The sequence below is a fragment of the Lynx rufus genome, unplaced genomic scaffold, assembly GCF_022079265.1.
Source record: "Lynx rufus isolate CCGP_SWC_20201006 ecotype Redwood Valley unplaced genomic scaffold, mLynRuf1.p SCAF_29, whole genome shotgun sequence".
In the NCBI taxonomy this organism is placed as follows: Eukaryota; Metazoa; Chordata; class Mammalia; order Carnivora; family Felidae; genus Lynx; species Lynx rufus.
The window spans coordinates 8905178-8926993 of record NW_025814844.1 but is presented as its reverse complement, the minus strand read 5'-3'; the positions used below and the strand labels follow the sequence as shown (position 1 = coordinate 8926993).

Here is a 21816-nt window from a genome sequence, read left to right as displayed (position 1 = left end):
TGATGATGTGCCCTCAGGAGATCACATCTGGAGCCACATGATGATATCCATGACTCCTCTTTCTGGTGATGTTAATTTTGATCACAAAATTACAGTGTTGTCAAATTCCTTCATTATATAGTCACATAGAAAACACACATTCACATACATAATAAACATTTACACATATATGTACATATATGCATACTTATGTATATTTTATAAACGTCAAGTTCAGACAGGTAAGTCTGATTCCAGTTCATCCCTAATGGGCTTATTCTGCCTTTTTCCATCCACTTTTGTCTTTTTCCTCCAACCAGGTCCACACATGTATTCATATACTGAATTCTATAGCGTATCTGTTAGAGTTTCAGGACTATATCACCTACACTCCTGTAATAAACATATCTACAGAAAAATTTCAAGATTTGCTTGCAATTCTCCCTCCCTGCTCTGCCATCCAAGAATGGGGTATATAGTTAAAAACTGTGTTCATATACTACTTGGATTCATGTTTTTCTCTGTCTTTAGTGCAGTTATGGTATTCACTTGAAATATGGTCGAGTTCGTTGATTTAAATGTGCTTTCGGTTCTTAATAATTTATTTTTATCTCTTAATATGTAGAATGTTAACATGCTTCCAAAAGTTAAAGCTATACAAAAAAAGTTCTCAAAGAAGTGCCTCTCCCTCCTATATCCTATCCGCCACACTCCACCTGTTATAGGTAACCAACCTCGCTGTTTTTCGGCCTGTCCTTCCTGGATTTGATTTTGTAAAAATAAACACTTATGTTTATATTTCGTCTTATTTTTCCCTTCCTTCTGACACAAAAGGTAGCATACTATACATACTATTTTGCACGTGTCTTTTTTCACTTCCTAATGTCCCCTGGAAATCACTCCATGTCAGGTCACAGTGACGTCCACATTCTTTTTCACAGCTGCATTTTACTCCACTGTGTGTATGTATCATAGTTTACTCCACCATCCTCTACAGCTGGGTGCATGCCTTTTTTATATGAACATGAAATTGTTTTCATAGCTTTATAAATTGGCTTGTAAAATGTCGTTAAGAACATTCACAGATCATTTTAGAAGCTTCCAAGGAGAAACTTAAAGGATGACAAAACCCAAAACGAAATGGCAAGAATGAATGATTTCTCAAGAATATTTTATTTCTGCAAAAATAAATGTCATGTGTGTGTTTAATTCCCCCAGCCTTCTTCTCACATCTACTCTGTTTTCCCGCAGATTGTATGTAACAGGTTTTGTGTGACTGCCTCCTGTTCACTGCTTGGAAATTTTCTTGGTTAACTTCAAAAGCACTGCACACACATACATGTGTGTACACACAACACTGATAAGAAAGCGAAGGGGAAGGCGAGACACAGGGAGTATACTAATAGCGCTGAAAGGAAATTTAAGAAGCTGTTAAAAACTGAGAGAACATTTTTCATGTTTTAACAAAACTTCAAATACAAAACCGGAGACGGGGAGGAACCAGTATTCTATGGAATGGACTATACTTTCTTTTCACATGTGAATGACAAATTCAAGATACTGACAATAATTTACAGCCAGGAGTTAGGATGATCAACATTACTCTTGTTAGCTTTTTCAGAGGTTTTTTTGAGTGAAATTTGGGAGCTTTAGATAACATTGCAAGGGACGCTGCATGGCTAAAATGACGACAGCATTCTTTGGAGGGTTTCAGATAAAAACCCAAACATTCATTTTAACAATCTGAAAGGCAGCATTTAGTGAGAAATAGCATTGTCTTTCATCAATCTCTTTAATGGTTTATTCATAGCACATTTAATTTTTTTCTTCTCTAAATATCATATATTTTATGAACATAACTGATAGCCATGTTGTAAAATTATATTTTATGATGACAAAAGGGAGCTGGAATCACACATAAAGCAAACAATAGTCTGTTAAACTCAGTCATAAAAAATCGTAAGGTCTGTGGACCCGAAAAAAACTTTTAGAGATAAATAAACTCAAACCCAGAGAGGTTAAGAGACATTCTCAAGGTCACACAACCTGCTTAGCAGCAGATTGTAACTAAGGACCCAAATCTGCCAACTCTTCGCTCCACAGCTGGGGACAGATGTGGAAATGGAACAAGAGACACAAAACCCGGTGGAGGCCTCAAGGGCATTTCCAAGGGTGCACTGCACTCTGGGGTACAGAAGTTAAGTTGTTTTGTTTCGTCATTTTATTTTTCCAGACAATTGCAAAATAATGAATTTTGTCACTGATGATAGACAAGAAGAATTACTCACAGTTCTATACCACATAGCAAGAGCAGGTACAAATTACACACTTTTATTTAAAAGTAAGATGAGTCAGAGCATTAGGAAAAACAAAAACAAAACACCATGCCCAGAGCAAAACAGACAGGCTAATAGCAAAACCCCATTATGAAGTTTGATGCATAAGGCACTCTTCATCACATGTGTGTGCCAGTAGATCTCTGTTCCCAAGTCATAAATGTATGGCATAAGCAGCTCTTGGACACTTGGTGGGTGTGCGTGAGAAATTCTGGACATTTTCCTCTGTTTATCACTGAGACCCTCATTACAAGAGAGATTATGCTCATGATGATTATTTTTGACCCACTCTACAGACTGCAGCAGGTTGGTGGCCATCAGCACCAGCAGACCATTAGCTGGATATATGTTACAGAACAGTGTCGATTATCTAAGTGGAAGATTCTACCTAAATGCCCACAGGCATTCTATTTTATTCACAGACAAGAGTTGGAAGTCAGTGGTATTTCCCTGATCTCAGTTCAGTGCCAAAAGAATTCGGAGAAATTAGGCATGTAAGGGAATCATAGCCACTGAAGCACACACTTTTAGCATGCCATGCAAAGGCCTGGTCCAGGACCACAGGCTGCTGGTTTCCAATCCTTCACATGATGGTTGTCAAAAGGAAAGATGTTTGTATGGATTTTATATGGATTTTATAAGATTTCTTATAACAACAAATACCACTGCCTATGAATCTAGTGGTCATCTTCTTCGATGGTTTATCTCAGCAACATCTTCAAAATCTCAAACTGTCTCAATGTGTATCTCCTAGGCTGAAAGGTCACAATTTTAAATGTGACAGGTAAGATAGCAAGAAGTCTTATGTAGGCAAACTGTGATATAAACAACTTGACCACAGAGAATATAACTCTTGGTCAACACTTGATGATTTATTTTTACTCAATGGGGAAACAATCAGTCATGTAATTGGTAGCATAAAAAATCATTCAAATACCGCAGAAGGGAACATGAAGAAACATTCTCCTAAGACAAATACAATGAAAGAGAAGTTACGAGAAGTAGAGAGAATCAACCTGCCAGGTTTTGAGAGTGATATTCTTGTTAACTTAACATTTGGTAAAACAAAAGGAGTCCAAATTTACATTTGATCGAAATATCCAGGACAATACAGGTCTATCTGAAGGACCACCAAACACTTGCTATCATAGCCAACTACTTATAATAGGTACAATTATCTCACTAAACAAACTGAGGAATAAGGAACAAGAAGGGATGTGTATAGAGCTTGAACTGTCCTTTATCAGGCCATGTACAGATGGCTTTCATACAACAAGTACTTACGTAGCACTTAACTCTGGGCCAGATCCTGTTCTAAGCATTTTATAAATACCAATTCATTAAATCATCATAAAAACCATATGAAATAGGCATTATGTACATTTTACTGATAATGAAACTGGGGCACAAGAGGTTATGTAATGTGCCTCCTGAGACCACAATGTGTGTCTGGCTTTAGTGTATGAGTGAGTAATCAGTATACTAGATCAACATCATCACACTCACTAACTAAAGACTTCAACAATTCTTAAACTTTTATTTTATAATTAAAATGTAGAATGAGTTTTTAAAATCTCTAAAATGTGTGGTCTGAATATGTACTATACGACCATTAAATGATCCCCGAATACCATATGAGAACTTAATACGGACTAAAGGTGGCATTTTAATTCAGGGGAGTAAACGGAACTATCATTAGGACACGTGAGTATCCATCTGGGAAGACTAACTCAATTATAAGCCTACCACAGCAATGTATGCAAAACTAACTTTACAGAGAGAGAAAACAGACACAATACAATGGAATACAATGCCGCTATTAAAAAAGACCTGAATTTGCTGAGGTGTCATGATAGCCATGACATACTGATACATATAAAGCAAGCATCAGATGAGTAGAACACAACTATTTATATAAGCATTATTCACATATCTGCATAACTACATAATACAGACCTGGAAGTATATACATGAAATCATTTTGAGTGGCTCACCTAGAAAGGGGAGCCAGCAGAGAGAAAGCCTTTTTACACTCTTCTGTCTTATTAGAATTTTTAAATGGCATTATAATTAGTTTTCAAAAATCAGTGTGCGCCCCCCCCCACACACACACACAAAACTAAAACTAAGTGATGACGATGCCAGGCAAGTAGATAGGACATAGGTCCCAAGAAGCCTTGTGTGTCTTGTTAAGGAACTTTCAGTTTATTCTTAGTCAATGAATTGCCAGAAAAAGCTTTTAAGCAGAGGGGAGGAAAAAAAAATTCTTGCATTCTGTAAAGATCTTATTAGTGGCAGTATGGAGAATTAACTTAAAAAATAGCAAGACTAGAAATAGGAAAGATGCTTACGGAGGCTTTTAATATCTACCGATAATTGAGAATTTGCCATGTGCCATGTATAGTACCTAATTCTGCTCATTTAAGCCTTAAAACTCACTGTACTGGAACTATACAATCCCCATGTCACCTATGAGGCTCAGAGACGTTCACAGCTAGTCAGTAAAAACCTGGACTGCAAATTCAAACCCGGGTCCGTGTGCTGAACCGCAATCCAGAACACTGCAGGAGGCTGGACAAGTGACAATGAGGACCACAACCAATGCAGAGCCGGAGCTGGGAACAGGCGGGAGGGGCAGGTTCACCACCCACGCAAGGAGACAAGACAGGCAGTACCTGATGACCGGCTGGATGCAGAGGACAAAGATGGCAGGGAATTTTAAACTGACACCCAGGTTTCAGGCTTGGAAGAAATACCCAAATTTTCCATAATGTGATAATTTTTACTTTTATAATGTTATCAATATCTCCTGATACCTTCAAGGACTTTATAGACAGCTCGTGGACAATGACATTTTTGTACCTACTTTTCAATTCCAACTTTCTGGTGCATTACTAAAGCTTCAAAGCCTCCCCCCACCCCAAACCCCTGGTAGAGTATCTTGCAATGAATCTTTCATCTTTCAAGTCTATTCACTGCAAATACTGGCAGACTATGAGGGGTTATGAAACTCCTTTCTTGCTTTCTCCTCAGGGAGCTTTATGATTTTCACCTGAGCTAACACTAGACCCTATCAGGAATATGAGAATCCCTCCTGGCTTCCTCTGGTTTTAATCACAGAGAAAATGGAGATCTTGAATATATGTAAATCTATAGATAGACACAGATATACATCCATATATACATACACGTACTCACACAGAGCATCCAATCATGTACATATGCACATTTGTTTTTCTATTCTTGCCTAAACTACACCTTAATGTAGCTGTTTTTAATGGTGGGGCAGGGGCGGGGTCCATGACTTTAATGGTGGAGTAAGAGTGGCATCTATGATGTCTTCAGGGACTCTAGAAGCCTCCTTAAAATTTTGTGTGCAAATGGATCTAAGCACTTCTCTAAGGAGATTATCAATAGATTTCATTAGATGTTCAAAAGGGTCTCAGACCTAAAAAAAGATTAAGAGCCACATGGCTGTCCTTTAAGGGAATCTGTCATTAATCAATCACTGACTAAACAACATATTTAGGAGTCTTCGCTAAGCAGACAAAGCAGTTCACCGCAGCTGTTCATCACGGATATACAGGCCAGGCAACAAGGCATGCTTCAAATCCTGCTTTTTCAACTGATGCCTATTTTTGCCATCTATTTGTTAGGCTAATGGGGAAAAATCATCACCTACATAATTAAACATAACTCGCTGCAAGGCTTCAGTTAAGATGGCAGTGAAGGATGGCTGATTGTGTATTTTTAAACTCTCATTTTAGAGACTACTTCCTTGTTATTTTGAACATTTTTCATAGATTAATTCTGTATCCCAAACTGCTGCCAAGATTATAACAAGAAGCATTCTACAAAAAGAGAACACAGAACTCATGATACAACAAAAGTATTCTTTAATAAGTTAGTGGATATAATTCCTACTGCTTTTTTGTGAATCTATTTTACTATAATCTCAGATGCAAAAATTCTCATTTCTCCAGAACTACTGACCTTATCGGTAGTAAGAAATTTGGCTGGTGTGTGTGTGTGTGTAAATCCAGTTACCCTAACCTACCCACTGACTGATTTATAGTCTCAGAAACAAAAAGAAAACACTTAGCAGAGTGGGTGATATACTGTTGGATTTAGGAAGCTTTATACCAACAAAAATCTTTATGAACAAAGAGAAAGAACCCACACAGTATAAAATAAAATACTGCATAGAAACAACTTTTAAAAATAACTTCTGAAGTTGTCTGATAATTCACTGGCCACCACTGAGTAGATGCCACAAATATCTGAGTGTAGTGTCTACAACAATAAACCACATATTTTTTCCCCAAATGACTAAACCCTTCTAGGGAAAAAAGACAAAGATATTTCTAATATAAATTTGCTTTAACTGAAAGAGAAGAGCTGTGAAAACTATCTACTCTTGATTCTGAATACCACTATTTTCTTCTTTTAATTTCTCTTCCCCTGAACATCTCTGAACACGACATTCAGCTTCCAGCTGGAACTGCAGATAAGCAGACTGTACAGGGGCTCCAAGCCTCCCCCACCCCAAGAAGGAACAGGCAATCCTGATCAGACTGTCCAGCCTCACTACTTCAGATGTGCTAACCATTTCCCAGGACTCTGGTATTTTGAATCCCACCATTACAGAGAAGTGGATTCTAAGAATAGGAAAAATACCTGAGCTACAAGTTCAGGATGGATCTTCAGTTTTGCCCCAGAACTTACAGCTTTAGAGAACATGAAAAATGAACATGAATGAGAATTCTCTCCGTTCTTCAGAGTCCCAGCCATTAATCAGCTTAAATGACTTCACTTTGCAAGGAGTCTAGTTTTAAAATATACTTCTTTCTCTGCCCTCAATATGCCTTGTGATTTAAACCCCAACCAAAGGTGTGAATATAATACACACAGTATTTTTTTCAAAACATGTTTTTTCCCTAGAACTCTTTCTTTTAATTAATTTTTTAAAATTTAAATCCAAGTTAGTTGACATATAGTGTGATAATGATTTCAGGAATAGAATTTAGTGATTCATCACTTATATATAACACCCAATGCTCATCACAAGTGCCCTCCTTAATGCCCATCACCCATTTAGCCCATCCCCCCACCCAACACCATGCCAGCAACCCTGTTTGTTTTCTGTATTTAAGAGTCTCTTATGGTTTGCCTCCCTCTGTTTTTATCTTATTTTTCCTTCCCTTTCCAAGTTCATCTGTTTTGTTTCTTAAGTTCCACATGAGTGAAATCATATGATATTCTTCTTTCTCTAGCTGACTTATTTCACTTAACATAATACACTCAGTTCCATCCATGTTGTTGCAAATGGCAAGGTTTCATTCTTTTTGATTGCCAGGTAATATTCCACATACATATATGTATGTATTCCATTGTGTGTGTGTGTGCGTGTGTGTGTGTGTGTGTGTGTGTGTGTATATATATATACATATATATATATATCACATCTTCTTTATTCCTAGGAGAACTCTTAAATATCAATGATGTTATCTTAAAATGGGGCAGCAAAATACATACAGAAGAGAAAAACAAACAGTAAAACAAACAAGCACACACTTTAAGTATTTGACAGAGCACCTGGACAGAGACTATAATCTGATTCTAAGCACATGAGAATTCATAGTATAATTAGGTATTTCATTTTTGTTTATACAACTACCAAAAAAGCCATGCATGGTCATCAATGTGGCTAATGATTAATATTTAAAGTATTATCTAAAAAGGATCTATATTAAAACTACAATAGGGTTCTCAGTGATTAGCAAGTAATTTGGAAGCACATTCAAAGCACAAAAACTTGACATTTGACTGAACTGTTTTGGTTGAAAAAGTCCTACTTGTCTGAAATTGTTCTACAGGGGGTTATAACAAATACGAATTTTCATGGCAGCATTTTTCTGCACCTGCAAAGCTAAACACAAATCCAGGCTTTATAAAAAACAAAACACAGACACAGGTTTTTCAGATTCTATTTAATGTACTGGCATATTTAAAAAATAGATTTTTAAAAATATAATTCAGGTCTGGGTACAGAAGTTAAATTTAGAGAGAGTGTGTAAGCTATTCTTTCACTTGGACTTCATAAGGAAAGTTGAGAGAGAACAACAGTGTGTTCAAATAAAGCTGTCATGTCTAGGGCCATTAGGAGATTAAATTGGGAAGGTGTCTTTGTTCCCCAACTACCCCCAGCTCTTTCCAAAAGAACCCCCCACAGCACATCATCCTACAGATGGCTGAAATTTCCTTATCAGGACACAAAGTATTTCTTTCCAAAATCGTAACAGATTACTACAGATTTTAGAGATGTAGAGGGACAGGGTATAATGCAAAAATGTGTTAAGGAGTGTCCAAGAAAAAGATGTTGCTAAAGGAAGCAGGGGGAGAAAAAGCAGAAACACCAAAACCACATGATGATTTTGCCTTGCTTTAGGAGACAAAGGAGAGCAAATGAGGAAATATATCTGTTTTCCTCATAAAGATGGAAGGAGCAGCATCACAACAAGAGTAGAAGATGTGGAATAGCAGTATCTATCAACACTAAGATTTCAGATGAAACTCCAATGATGGGTGGTTTTCAGACTTGACATTCACCCTGAAGCACAGAAGATCAGGGAACTGAGATGGAACACCTCAGTTGATAGGCCATGCTTGATGGGGGCAGCCAAGAGCATTACTGTGGTCAAAGAGAGGCAAGTCCCAGTGAGGATGAAGTCTCGGGAGACTTGGCCCTGGCTAGTGTTCTGAATAAATACTGTCAAGAAGGGCAGAGAGAAAGTTCTGGGGAGAGCAAAGGACTAGAATCTGAGAAGTATAATTTTAAGAATTCTTACATTTGGGCACCTGGGTGGCTAGTCAATTATGCCTCCAACTCTTGATTTTGGCTCAGGCCATGATCTTGTGGTCTATGAGATCAAGCCCCACATCAGGCTCTTTGTTGACATTGCAGAAACTGCTTGAGATTCTCTCTCTCCCTCTCTCACTGCCCTTCCCCCACTTTCTCTCTCAAAATAAATAAAAAGACATTTAGAAAATGAATTCTTGCATTTAATAAAGTGAACTATACATCAGTCACTATATTGTGCTAAACGCTTTATATACATTTTATGTAATTCCTCAAAGTCCCTAAGAAGTGGGTGATACTATCTTCCACTTTCAGTTAAAAAACTAAGAGTCAGAGAAACACATCAGAGTCCTTCTTCTATTGAGGGGAGAAAAATTTAAAGGCCTTATTGAGGAAGCACATGCCCAAGCACCAAGCCAATTAAAGATGCTCAAAAGTGCACCTCTCCCAGAGAATCACAAAGCAGAGGGAATTTTTAAAAAAGAAAGAAACCCAATCAGTCTTCACAGAGATTACAGTTCTACCCAGACACAAAACACACTTGTGTGCAATCACACAGAACAACATAAAAAGCCATCAGACATGCTATGTACACAAATGACAACCAGAACCACAATTTACAACAATCATTCCAGCAATACAAATCTGTTACAGTTGTTATCAAAATGAAGTGGAGGGCTTACTCCCAAATGAAGGTAGTAATGGTAGGGGCCGAGAGAAGAAACTGAAGGGGCAAAACCTGAGCAGACTAGATTGCCAGAAATACTCAAGCAGAGAGAGGAGGAATGGCAGCTGGCCACAGGGCAATGAGAGTAGAAGGCCCTTCCCAAGGATGAGGAGCCCATGAAGCAGACTCACACAGGTAGACTGAGAAGAGGAATCGGTCTTCATGTACTGAGTGTAAGCCTGCTGAGGGCCACGCTGGGGAAGAGGCCAGAAGACCAAGAGAAAGGTCTGGGAGGTTATGGCCTCCATGAGGTCTAGTCAGAACTGGAGTTACGGGGATGGATGAGATGCCCCGGGAGCCATGCAGAATGGGGCCCTAGATGGAAGCCCAGGAGAAGAGGAGGACTTTCGGAAGCACCTGGTGAGGAGTGGCTGGGAACAAGCAAAAGTAGCAGCTGACCACGGACAGAGTCCTGGAGCAGAGGGGGTGTAAGTCAAGGATGTAAGTCAAGGTGTAAGTCAAGTCAAGGATGAAATCATCTGCGGGCACAGTTTCGGCAATGGTTGAAGTAAGGGCCAGGATGCAGTGCTTGGAGGGTGGGTAAAGTTTAGAAAATGAAGAAAAGAGAGAATTCAGGTGAACATTTCAAGAAGCTAGACCAGACTAAGGAGATGAGCTATTGAGAGGAGGGCAGGACCAAGGGACAGCATGCTTTCCTAAAGATGGGACAGACAGGCATACTTATGTTCTAGATATAAACGTTCAGAAGGGAAGGCAACTTACAAGCAGGACATGAGATGACTGATGGGTAGTGGATGAATTCTCTCTGGAAAAGCAGAAACTGGAAAGCTCCAGAGCATAGGTAAAGGGACGAGGAGCAGGAAGATTTCTTCCAGTCCAACCCGGGAAAGATGTGTGAATAGGTGTGAGTCACAGTTTGTGGCAGGAAGTGGAAGAAGGACACAGCACATCCATCAAGGGACTGACTCCTTCTGCTGGGAGGGAGGGAGAGAGGGCAGGTGACTGAGAGAAGAGCTTTCCTAGGAAACAGGTGGCGCTCAGACTGATGACCCAGAAAGATGCCCAGGCACTGCCCTCTCAGCAGACTATAGGTCTGCAGTGCCACCAATCTGCAAGGCTTTGTGGTTCTTCTCCAGCAGTGCCTGGTGGCTTAGTTAGGTGCAGAAGTTAGGCACACATGATTCATCCAGAGCCGGGGTTTGGGCGGTCACATATGGGGAGAGGATGACAGGGGGACAAGGCAGTTGAAGATCCTGGCAAGAGAGTGGCTGAAATGATGGACACAGGGGGCCTAGCTAGGCCAGGGGCAGGTGTGAAGCCAGAAGGAAGAAAAAGGACAAATTCAATAACCACAAGTGTCAATGAAAGGAAAAACTGGTGTTGTGAAAATAAGGGGAAGAAAAGGCTGCACTGGCAGTGGACGGGACCACAAAGTGGGACTTAAAGGTCCACACTGCAGGGGCACCTGAGTGGCTCAGTCAGTTAAGCCTCCAACTCTTGATTTCACTCAGGACATGATCTCACGGTTTGTGAGTTCGAGCCTCAAGTTGAGTTCTGTGCTGACAGCTCGGAACCTGCGTGGGATTCTCTGTCTGCCCCTCCCATGCACGCGCTCTCTCTCTCTCTCTCCCTCAAAAGTAAATAAATAAACTTATAAAAATAAAGGTCCACACTGCAGAAGGTGTTTGGTTCTGATCTATGCAAGTGTGGCGTGCAGTGGTGGACTGTGCTGGAAAGGAGGGTCAGGCCCTGGGGGGGGGAGACTCAAGGTACCAGGTGCTCATGTGGGCAAAGGATGTGCAAGGATGAGAACAAGACTGTGGCAGGAGAAGAGGAAGACTCAGGAGCACAGCACGTGAGTGTGCACACACACAACCATGCACATGCACAATCCAATGAAGTAATAAGGGTGGAAATGGTAGGGAGGAGACGGCATAAACCTCAAGGGAGGAAGGCTGGGTACGTGACAAAATACTAATGAGCAGGCAGGAGGCAGGAGGAGGCTGGGCCCACTGACCCTGAGGGATGGAGAAGTGGGTCTGGCAGAGGAGAAAGTGCACTCTCAGGAAGCAGAGGTTACGGCCAAGCAGCTGTGCATGCTGGCTGGGGAAAGGAGGGACCCATATGTTGAGCTAAGGATGATGCATCCCTTGTTTTGCCACAGGGCGTGCTGCAGAGATCACAAGAGAATGACAGGAGGGGGCTGGCCATGAGAAGTCACTCTGGCCAGGGTCAGATCAGCCCAGCAGTGGAAAGGGGATGCACCTGTGGGCAGTGGCTTCCAAACACAGCCATGTCCTAATCCCTGAATGTGTGAATACAGTATGTTACAGGACAAAAGGGACTGTGCGGATGTGATTAAGTGGGGAATCTCAAGATGGAGAGGTTATCCTGGATTATCCAGGTGGGCACAATGTCATCACAAAGGTCCTTGCAGAAGGGATGCCGAAGGACCAGGGAAGGAGATGTGACCATGGAAAGAGGTTGCAGTGATGTGGGTCCACAAGTTAAGAAATGCAGGTGGCCTCTAGAAGCTACAAAAGGCAAGGAAACAGATTCTCCCCTACAGCCTGCAGAAGGAACATAGCCCTGTTGACCCATTTTAGACTTTTGACTTCCTGAACTTCAGATAATAAATTTGTGTTGTTTTAAACCACTAAGTTTATTGTAATTTGTTACAATAGAAGAAAGAAAGAAAGAAAGAAAGAAAGAAAGAAAGAAAGAAAGAGAGAAACAATTCCCTTGCTATATAAAATTCAAACTACAACTATATACTACACTATAAAAGACATATTGAGAAGCCTAGGAGAGTTTTAGTTTTTCCAGGACAACTTTCATCTTGTCCTGAAATACCAATCATATTAAAATATGTAACTGTCTCTGACCTGCAGGGACCTAAAGCACGCATTTAGCCTATTTGCTTGGCTAGCCAACACTGGCTGGGAGACAGGAACATCTGCTGGGCATAAAAATCAGAGCTTTCTGGGCCAGTGACTAAGGACAACGGGGAAGAGTGGTTTGTGGGACAAGGGCGGTTTAGCACAAGGGCAGGAGCTGTACTCCTCCAGTCAGACTTGCCCCCAGAGTGCAGGGACAGGTATAGGTGGAGGTCCCACTTGCTCATAGGCAGATTACACTGGGGGGTGGCACCTGCCTTCTTGCTAGTCCTACACTGTCCCCAACCTTCACTCCCACCAGCATGAGCTGGGCAGACAGAGGCTGCCAAGTCCACAGATTAGAGTGCAGGGTGGGACAGCTTCAGGAAAGGAAAGGGTTTGGGGGGGCATGGACCTCCAAAGGAAGATCAGAGAACAAGAGACACAGAGGCCTCACACTTGGATAAAGACTCTGAATGGTCTATGCGTGGACCAGCCTGGCAGGCACGGAAGAAGCTCTGTGTGGATGTGCCTCTGCAGAGAGGGCTAGACGGTGGGGACTTTGATTCCTGGCTGGCATATTTGAATATGTGATAGGCAACAGGTCAGGAGGAATGCTTTGGGAAGATACGGCGGATGGTTAGATGACTGGCAGGGAGAGATATGAGAGAAAAGTTTTGGAACCAACTTCAAAACAAAAGAAAAATATTGTAGTGTGAGTCAAATCAAGATAGGCGCATTTCACCAGTAATGAAGACAAAATGTTTTTACATTTTCTGACAACAGAAGGTGTTTACATCCTTGTAAACTCACTACCCCAGATGGTAAAATAAATCATAAATTATAAAGAACTTCACTTTGTCTTATACAAAAATAAATTCAAAATAGACCTACAGACATGCAAAAACCTTGTGTGCAAATAAAGTAAGCATACGCTTTTTAAAAAATATACACATTAGCCCCAAAACAGACACTCAGATCAATGGAACAGAATAGAGAACCCAGAAATGGACCCACAAACGTATGGCCAACTAATCTTTGACAAAGGAAAGAATATCCAATGGAATAAAGACAGTCTCTTCAGCAAATGGTGCTGGGGAAACTGGACAGCGACATGCAGAAAAATGAACCTGGACCACTTTCTTACACCATACACAAAAATAAACTCAAAATGGATGAAAGACCTAAATGTAAGACAGGAAGTCATCAAAATCATAGAGGACAAAGCAGGAAAAACCTCTTTGATCTTGGCTGCAGCAACTTCTCACTCAACACGTCTCCGGAAGCAAGTGAAACAAAAGCAAAAATGAACTATTGGGACATCATCAGAATAAAAAGCTTCTTCACACAGAAGGAAACAATCAGCAAAAGTAAAAGGCAACTGACGGAATGGGAGAAGATAATTGCAAACAACATATCAGATAAAGGCTTAGTATCCAAAATCTATAAAGAACTTACCAAACTCAACACCCAAAAAACAAATAATCCAGTGAAGAAATGGGCAAAAGACATGAATAGACACTTCTCCAAAGAAGACATCCAGATGGCCAACTGACACATGAAAGAATGCTCCACATCACTCATCATCAGGGAAATACAAATCAAAACCACAATGAGATACCACCTCACACCTGTCAGAATGGCTAAGAGATGCTGGCGACAAGATATGCTGGCGAGGATGTGGAGAAAGAGGATCTCTTTTGCACCTGGTGGGAATGCAAGCTGGTGCAGTCACTCTGGAAAACAGTATGGAGGTTCCTCAACAAGTTAAAAATAGAACTACCCTAGGACCCAGCAATTGCACTACTAGTCATTTATCCAAGGGATAAAGGTGTGCTGTTTCGAAAGGACACATGCACCCCCATGTTTATAGCAGCACTATCAACAATAGCCGAAGTATGGAAAGAGCCCAAATGTCCATCGATGGATGAATGGATAAAGAAGATGTGGTATATATACAATGGAGTATTACTCAGCAATCAAAAAGAACGAAATCTTGCCATTTGCAACTACATGGATGGAACTAGAGGGTATTATGCTAAGTGAACTTAGTCAGAGAAAGACAAGTATCATATGACTTCACTCATACAAGGACTTATAGACACAGAACAGATGAACATAAGGGTAGAGAAACAAAAATAATATAAAAGCAGGGAAGGGAACAAAACAGAAGAGACTCTTAAATATGGAGAACAAACAGAGGGTTACTGAAGGGGTTGTGGGAGGGGGGATGGGCTAAATGGGTAAGGGGCATTAAGGAATCTACTCCTGAAATCATTGTTGCACTATACGCTAACTAACTTGAATGTAAATTAATAAAAAAAGTATAAAAGCCTCTGTCCTGCCAAATATATGTATATATATGCATATATATATGTGTGTGTGTATATATATTTGCATGACGGAACTGATCACATGTGTATGTCTCTGTGTCACTGGTACATCTTCTAAAAGTTGAATATTAGGATGGAAATTATATATTAAAAGTAAAGTAATACTTAATATATTTTAATAGTTTTCTTCTATTCAGGATATGCAAACTACTTCATTTTATTTTCAACTATTTCAGTTTTCAAAAGCTGAGAAGTTCCATCTCAGCTGGCCGACCTGAACACCATTATTATAATATTTACACAATAAAACTGGACAGGAACAGTCAAGAGCACAATGCCAATCCAAAACTGAGTTTAATCTGATCATCCTTCTTAGAATACTGGCCCTTTTTATTCTCTACTGAAACTTATTTTCAGTTATAAACCACGTTATTTCATCTTAGAATATAAATGTGCAGTCAGAGTAACACTGTATCTTGAGCGCAAAGATCTTCAGTCATCAGGACAAATCAGAGGTAATAACTGGTAAGCTTTCTCCTTGTTCAGGGATGGATGAGATCCCACCTCTGCATGGAACACCCAGGAAACCCACGACTTGTACATTCCACTGACAAGAATATTCTACCTCATATTGTTGTCGCATTTTAGGGCATATCTTACATCCCAACTAGGATGGCAAGATTTTAAGCAACCATGTAATAAACTCCTTAGTGTTTCAGTCCAGATCTTACATGGTGCTTTTTACAGAAAGAGCCTCAAAAACATGAGTAGCTTGACTGCTAACTTATGAGTGAAGAGAGAGGCATGTCGACACATCAGACATGCCCACTTTCTCACATGCTAACACTTTACAGTCACTTTCAGAGTCACAAAAATTAGAGTCCACAAGCTCAAGAAAGTCATATTTTGAAGTCACATTATTAGCCAAGGAATCCTCAAAGATTATCTCCTACTCACTGCTCATCTTTACTGAATGGACAGACTCATGGATGCTAGTTACACCCTCCAAAGAGAACCCACACCTGTCTCTACACGCCACATGTTCCCTCCCTTAGGACTTGCCAGTACCTCTTTAATCAGATCTCTATAAAGTCAAGGGAGAAAGCTTTATGAACCATAACCTATTATTACACAGTTCCCAATATTACCATATGGATTTATTTCAGGAACAGAAATCTCACATTTGCCCCTTAGAGGTTTTTTTAGTTAATGCTAGGTCACGAGGGAAAATCTAGGGGAGAAATTCTCTGTTCTGCAGGGGTTCTTGCACTAAGTGTTGTGTCCTAAAGGAGAAACTGAGCAATAGGTGTTACTACACTCACTGGCGGAGCTGATGGAAGAATGCAGGCACTGGCCAGAACCTAGCAGCTCTCTGTCACCAGCTCTGGAAATGAAAGCACACTCCAGCCTAACACCCTAACATGTGCTTCAATCTGCAGTGGAAGGAAGAGAGAATCCTGGTCTGGAGACACACATACACGGGTCTGACTCAGACGCGGCGTCACTCATGGCCAATTTTGCTACATATAGGTTCTGACTTCAGTCACTGACTGTTCTTACATTTTTGTGGCTTCTAGATGCCTACAGTGATTCTCATCCATGCCAAGCCACTGGGTTACAAGCCTGGCTTGTGTCCTGTGGTTGAACCTTGCATACTGGACTCACAAGCTACATCTTCCCTTTGGGCTCATAGCACCTGATAGACCTTAGCTATTTCCAGAGATGACCCACTCCACCCTCCTGCCCTGCAGTGACCACATAGCAAGGGCACAAGTTGGGCCCAGGGACAGAGGGAAAGAACAACTACAGGCTACAGTGGATTTCCCCAAAGCAGCTCTCTTTAAGAACCTATGCTCAGGGGCGCCTGGGTGGCTCAGTCGGTTAAGCGTCTGACTTCGGCTCAGGTCGTGATCTCACGGTCCGTGAGTTCAAGTCCCGCATCGGGCTCTGTGCTGACAGCTCAGAGCCTGGAGCCTGCTTTGGATTCTGTGTCTCCCACTCTCTCTGCCCCTACCCTGCTCATGCTCTGTCTCTCTCTGTCTCAAAAATAAATACAACATTAAAAAAAATTTTTAAAAAGAACCTATGCTCAGAAGTGAAAAGAGGTTACCCAGAAGTTGTTCAACATTGACTGATCATGAGCACATCTAGAACAGACACTGTGAGGAAACATGAAAGAGAAGGAAGAAGAGACCCCCCCTACGTAGGGACCTTACATGCTTTTAGTGGAGCAAACACCTTGGGTCTCATCACATGACAGTCTCATCAGGAGTCAGCAGGTACTGGACTCCTGAGCTGGGCCTCTGCTTGGTTCTTACAAGATACTACCACACTGGACGTCTATCCTGCATCCAGAAGCCCGAGGAGGTTCTCAAGCTACAGTGTGCCATGCCACACCCCCCTGAGGGCCTAATTCAGTAGGTCTCAGGAATACCCATGCATCTGGGTTCTCCAAAGATCGATAAAGGCATCTGATGTGAAGACTGGCTCAAGTACTAAATATTTAGTATTTTGCAAACGTGACCTGCCAGCACTTGGTTTCTCTTTCCCTATTTGCTTCACTTCTTCTTCTCCCCCATTCTATTGCTATAGTCAGGATTAAAACCCCTAGCCCTTTTTCATAATGAAAAGTACTAGATATAACTCAAGGAATGTCATGAAAAGGAAAGCAAATAAAAAGTGTTAGCATCTCGCTGCAGATTAAAATGCAATGTAATGATGCAAATCTGATGGAATTTTTCTATAAATTCCCCTGAAATACTGAAAGCACACACCAAGAGTAGAAAGGGTAGCAGAAGATTTGGTACCATGGGTAAAGATGATTGCCTGAAGCCACCAGCCTCCATGCCAACAGCTGCTTGGTCAAGCAAGCTCACGCAGGCTACCCTGGGCATTGTCAGAGTCAGGTAGAACATGATTAAGGGGTTTCACCATCTCCTCCAACATGCTGCCTGATCCACCACTTTAATGCACCACATTAAAACGGATTCCTCAAACCTGATCCTTGGGCGGGCATGTGCTAATACAAAGAAAGACTAGTACCTGCTATTTAGTATGTGCATGTGGCTTCCAATGCCCTTTAGGTGTACAACTGACTGAGTCTTCCAACAACCCAGGGAGGTAGGTATGGTAGTTTCCCCCACTTTACAAGTGAGGATCCTGAAGCACAGAGAAACTGAGTGACTTGCCCAAGGTCACAGAGCAGGAGATGGTAGCACTGACTTTCAAACCCAGGTAGTCCAGCCCCAGAGCACACATTCTGAATTACAAAGGCTTCGATGGGTTTTATGTAATTTTCCAGCAAGACCTACAATCAAGTAAGTGGGTATTCTATCTGGGCAAATGATTTCCTTTTAATTAATTCTCTTAAGTGTTCACTCCTTGCAAAAATGTACAACAGTTAGTGGTTCACCTTGGAAAACAGTTCCACGGGTGCCGCTATAGCCTTCTGTTCTGTCAAGTACTGCTCCCAAGACCAAGCTTCCTGTGCAGCCACTGAGGGGACTGGAAAAGAAAACACAGTGACTTTTCTTGAAACAATTAGTGACAGAAGAATAATATTTAATTGAAGATAAACCCAACAAGGCTGATTAGTTAAATAAACAAATAAATAAATAAAACCTGTATCTCTTACTTTCTGTGAGCATTTATTAAAATCATGTAACAGTCCACCTACAGCTTCTCTTGTTTTTTTTTTTATTTTTTTTTTAACGTTTATTTTATTTTTGAGACAGAGAAAGGCAGAGCATGAACAGGGGAGGGGCAGAAAGAGAGGGAGACACAGAATCTGAAACAGGCTCCAGGCTCCGAGCTGTCAGCACAGAGCCCGACGCGGGGCTCGAACTCACGGACCGTGAGATTGTGACCTGAGCCGAAGTCGGACGCTTAACCCATCGAGACACCCAGGCGCCCCAGCTTTTCCTGTTTTAGAGCAGGCCTGTGAATGTATCTCACCCTCAATAAAACCACTGATAAGCACGTAAAATGGGTAGCCTATTACTCTTCTCAAAGAAGAGTCAACAGCTACAGGTTTTCTACAGCATGATTTGGTCCATTTTAAGGTGAATGCCCTGAAAATATCTTTATAATCTCCTTTCACTTTCACACCTCTTTGTGGGGTGAAGGTCGATAGGCACTACCTGTTGGAAGGCAAGGTGGAAATATATGCCAAACGCCTTAAAAATTATTTGTGTATCTTGAACCAGCAATTCTGCTTCCAGGAATCTGTCTTAATACGATTACAGCAAATATGCCCAAGGGGCAAACACAAGGTTTTTTTATACTAGGACTCCTCATAATAATGAAACATTGGAAACAAACCAAAGGTCCACCAAGAGAGGGCTAATTAAGTGCATTGTGCAGACGTGTCATTTTAACAATAAGCTATAATATTATAGAAGATTAATGGCAGAGAAAGACTATGTTAATGATACACTACTAGTGGGGGGAAAATAAACAGCAGTTCAGGAAATGAAATGATCCTTTTTGGTAAAGTATGTAATGGAAATAAGACTAAAATTATGTAAATCAAAATCATAAATGAAGTCATCTTCAGCTGCCAGGATTACAGCTTCTTCCCAATTTATTCTGCACTTCATTTCTCTGCTTTCCAAATTTTCTAGATCAATAGCTATCCAATGTAATTCAATAAAAATATTTTTAAATAATAAAAATCTGCTGAAAAGGATTGATAATTGTTTTAAGTTTATATTCTATGTCCCAGTCATTCTCCCTCTAGGATTAACAAGCTAAGGAAGGAGTCATGATAACAGTTAATAGTAAATATACATCACAACATTATTACAGCAAAAACACAAAATAGTATTAATATGGGAGAAGGGTCAAATAGATTATAATACATATACATATATACATATGCACATGACCTACATATGATTATGAAGTTGTCAAAAAGTATATTTTTTAAGTAACAAAATGTCTTTAGAATTCTCTAGGTTAAGCAAAAACCAAAGTCAGGCCATAAGCCATAAAACATATTAATTATATTATCCTAAATTTTAAAATATAAATAATGACATATATTAAGACATTCATTTATTCAACATATTTATAAAGCACCTTCTTTGTGCTAGGCACTATGCATAGATATTTGTACACACACATAAACACACATGCATAGGAAAGCAATTGAAAAGAAACAGCAAAATATTCATAGTGGCTATATGTGGGCAGTGAGATTAACGTAAATATTTTTCCTTGTTTGTTGCCTTCTACTGTTTTAAAATTCTCTGCAAATATTATTACCATATACATACACACACATGCACACCCGCACACACAAACACACACTCATATGCACACATCCTGGAAAAGAGTGGTCAAAAATGCTATGTAAGCTTTAACATTTATCTTGCTGTAAAATGTTCCTGAAGCATCATCAAGACAGCATGGTATTGGCACAAAAACAGACACACAGACCAATGGAATAGAATAGAAACCCCAGAACTAGACCCACAAACATATGGCCAACTCATCTTTGACAAAGCAGGAAAGAACATCCAATGGAAAAAAGACAGCCTCTTTAACAAATGGTGCTGGGAGAACTGGACAGCAACATGCAGAAGGTTGAAACTAGACCACTTTCTCACACCATTTACAAAAATAAACTCAAAATGGATAAAGGACCTAAATGTGAGACAGGAAACCATCAGAACCTTAGAGGAGAAAGCAGGAAAAGACCTCTCTGACCTCAGCCGTAGCAATCTCTTACTCGACACATCCCCAAAGGCAAGGGAATTAAAAGCAAAAGTGAATTACTGGGACCTTATGAAGATAAAAAGCTTCTGCACAGCAAAGGAAACAACCAACAAAACTAAAAGGCAACCAACGGAATGGGAAAAGATATTTGCAAATGACATATCGGACAAAGGGCTAGTATCTAAAATCTATAAAGAGCTCACCAAACTCCACACACGAAAAACAAATAACCCAGTGAAGAAATGGGCAGAAAACATGAATAGACACTTCTCTAAAGAAGACATCCAGATGGCCAACAGGCACATGAAAAGATGTTCAGCGTCGCTCCTTATCAGGGAAATACAAATCAAAACCACACTCAGGTATCACCTCACGCCAGTCAGAGTGGCCAAAATGAACAAATCAGGAGACTATAGATGCTGGAGAGGATGTGGAGAAACGGGAACCCTCTTGCACTGTTGGTGGGAATGCAAATTGGTGCAGCCGCTCTGGAAAGCAGTGTGGAGGTTCCTCAGAAAATTAAAAATAGACCTACCCTATGACCCAGCAATAGCACTGCTAGGAATCTACCCAAGGGATACAGGAGTACTGATGCATAGGGGCACTTGTACCCCAATGTTCATAGCAGCACTCTCAACAATAGCCAAATTATGGAAAGAGCCTAAATGTCCATCAACTGATGAATGGATAAAGAAATTGTGGTTTATATACACAATGGAATACTACGTGGCAATGAGAAAAAATGAAATATGGCCTTTTGTAGCAACGTGGATGGAACTGGAGAGTGTGATGCTAAGTGAAATAAGCCATACAGAGAAAGACAGATACCATATGGTTTCACTCTTATGTGGATCCTGAGAAACTTAACAGGAACCCATGGGGGAGGGGAAGGAAAAAAAAAAAAAAAAAGGACGTTAGAGTGGGAGAGAGCCAAAGCATAAGAGACTGTTAAAAACTGAGAACAAACTGAGGGTTGATGGGGGGTGGGAGGGAGGGGAGGGTGGGTGATGGGTATTGAGGAGGGCAC

General features: G+C 40.6%; 1 protein-coding gene across 3 annotated transcripts in view; it reads right to left on the bottom strand.

The window, feature by feature from the left end:
- The window catches only part of L3MBTL4 (L3MBTL histone methyl-lysine binding protein 4), a 368508-nt gene that overhangs the window by 288886 nt on the left and 57806 nt on the right, over positions 1 to 21816 (bottom strand). For all 3 annotated transcript variants that reach the window (XM_047090320.1, XM_047090321.1, XM_047090322.1), the window contains exon 3: positions 18484 to 18575. In XM_047090320.1, the coding sequence (XP_046946276.1) occupies positions 18484 to 18575 (92 nt within the window). The remainder of the gene's footprint in view (positions 1 to 18483; positions 18576 to 21816) is intronic.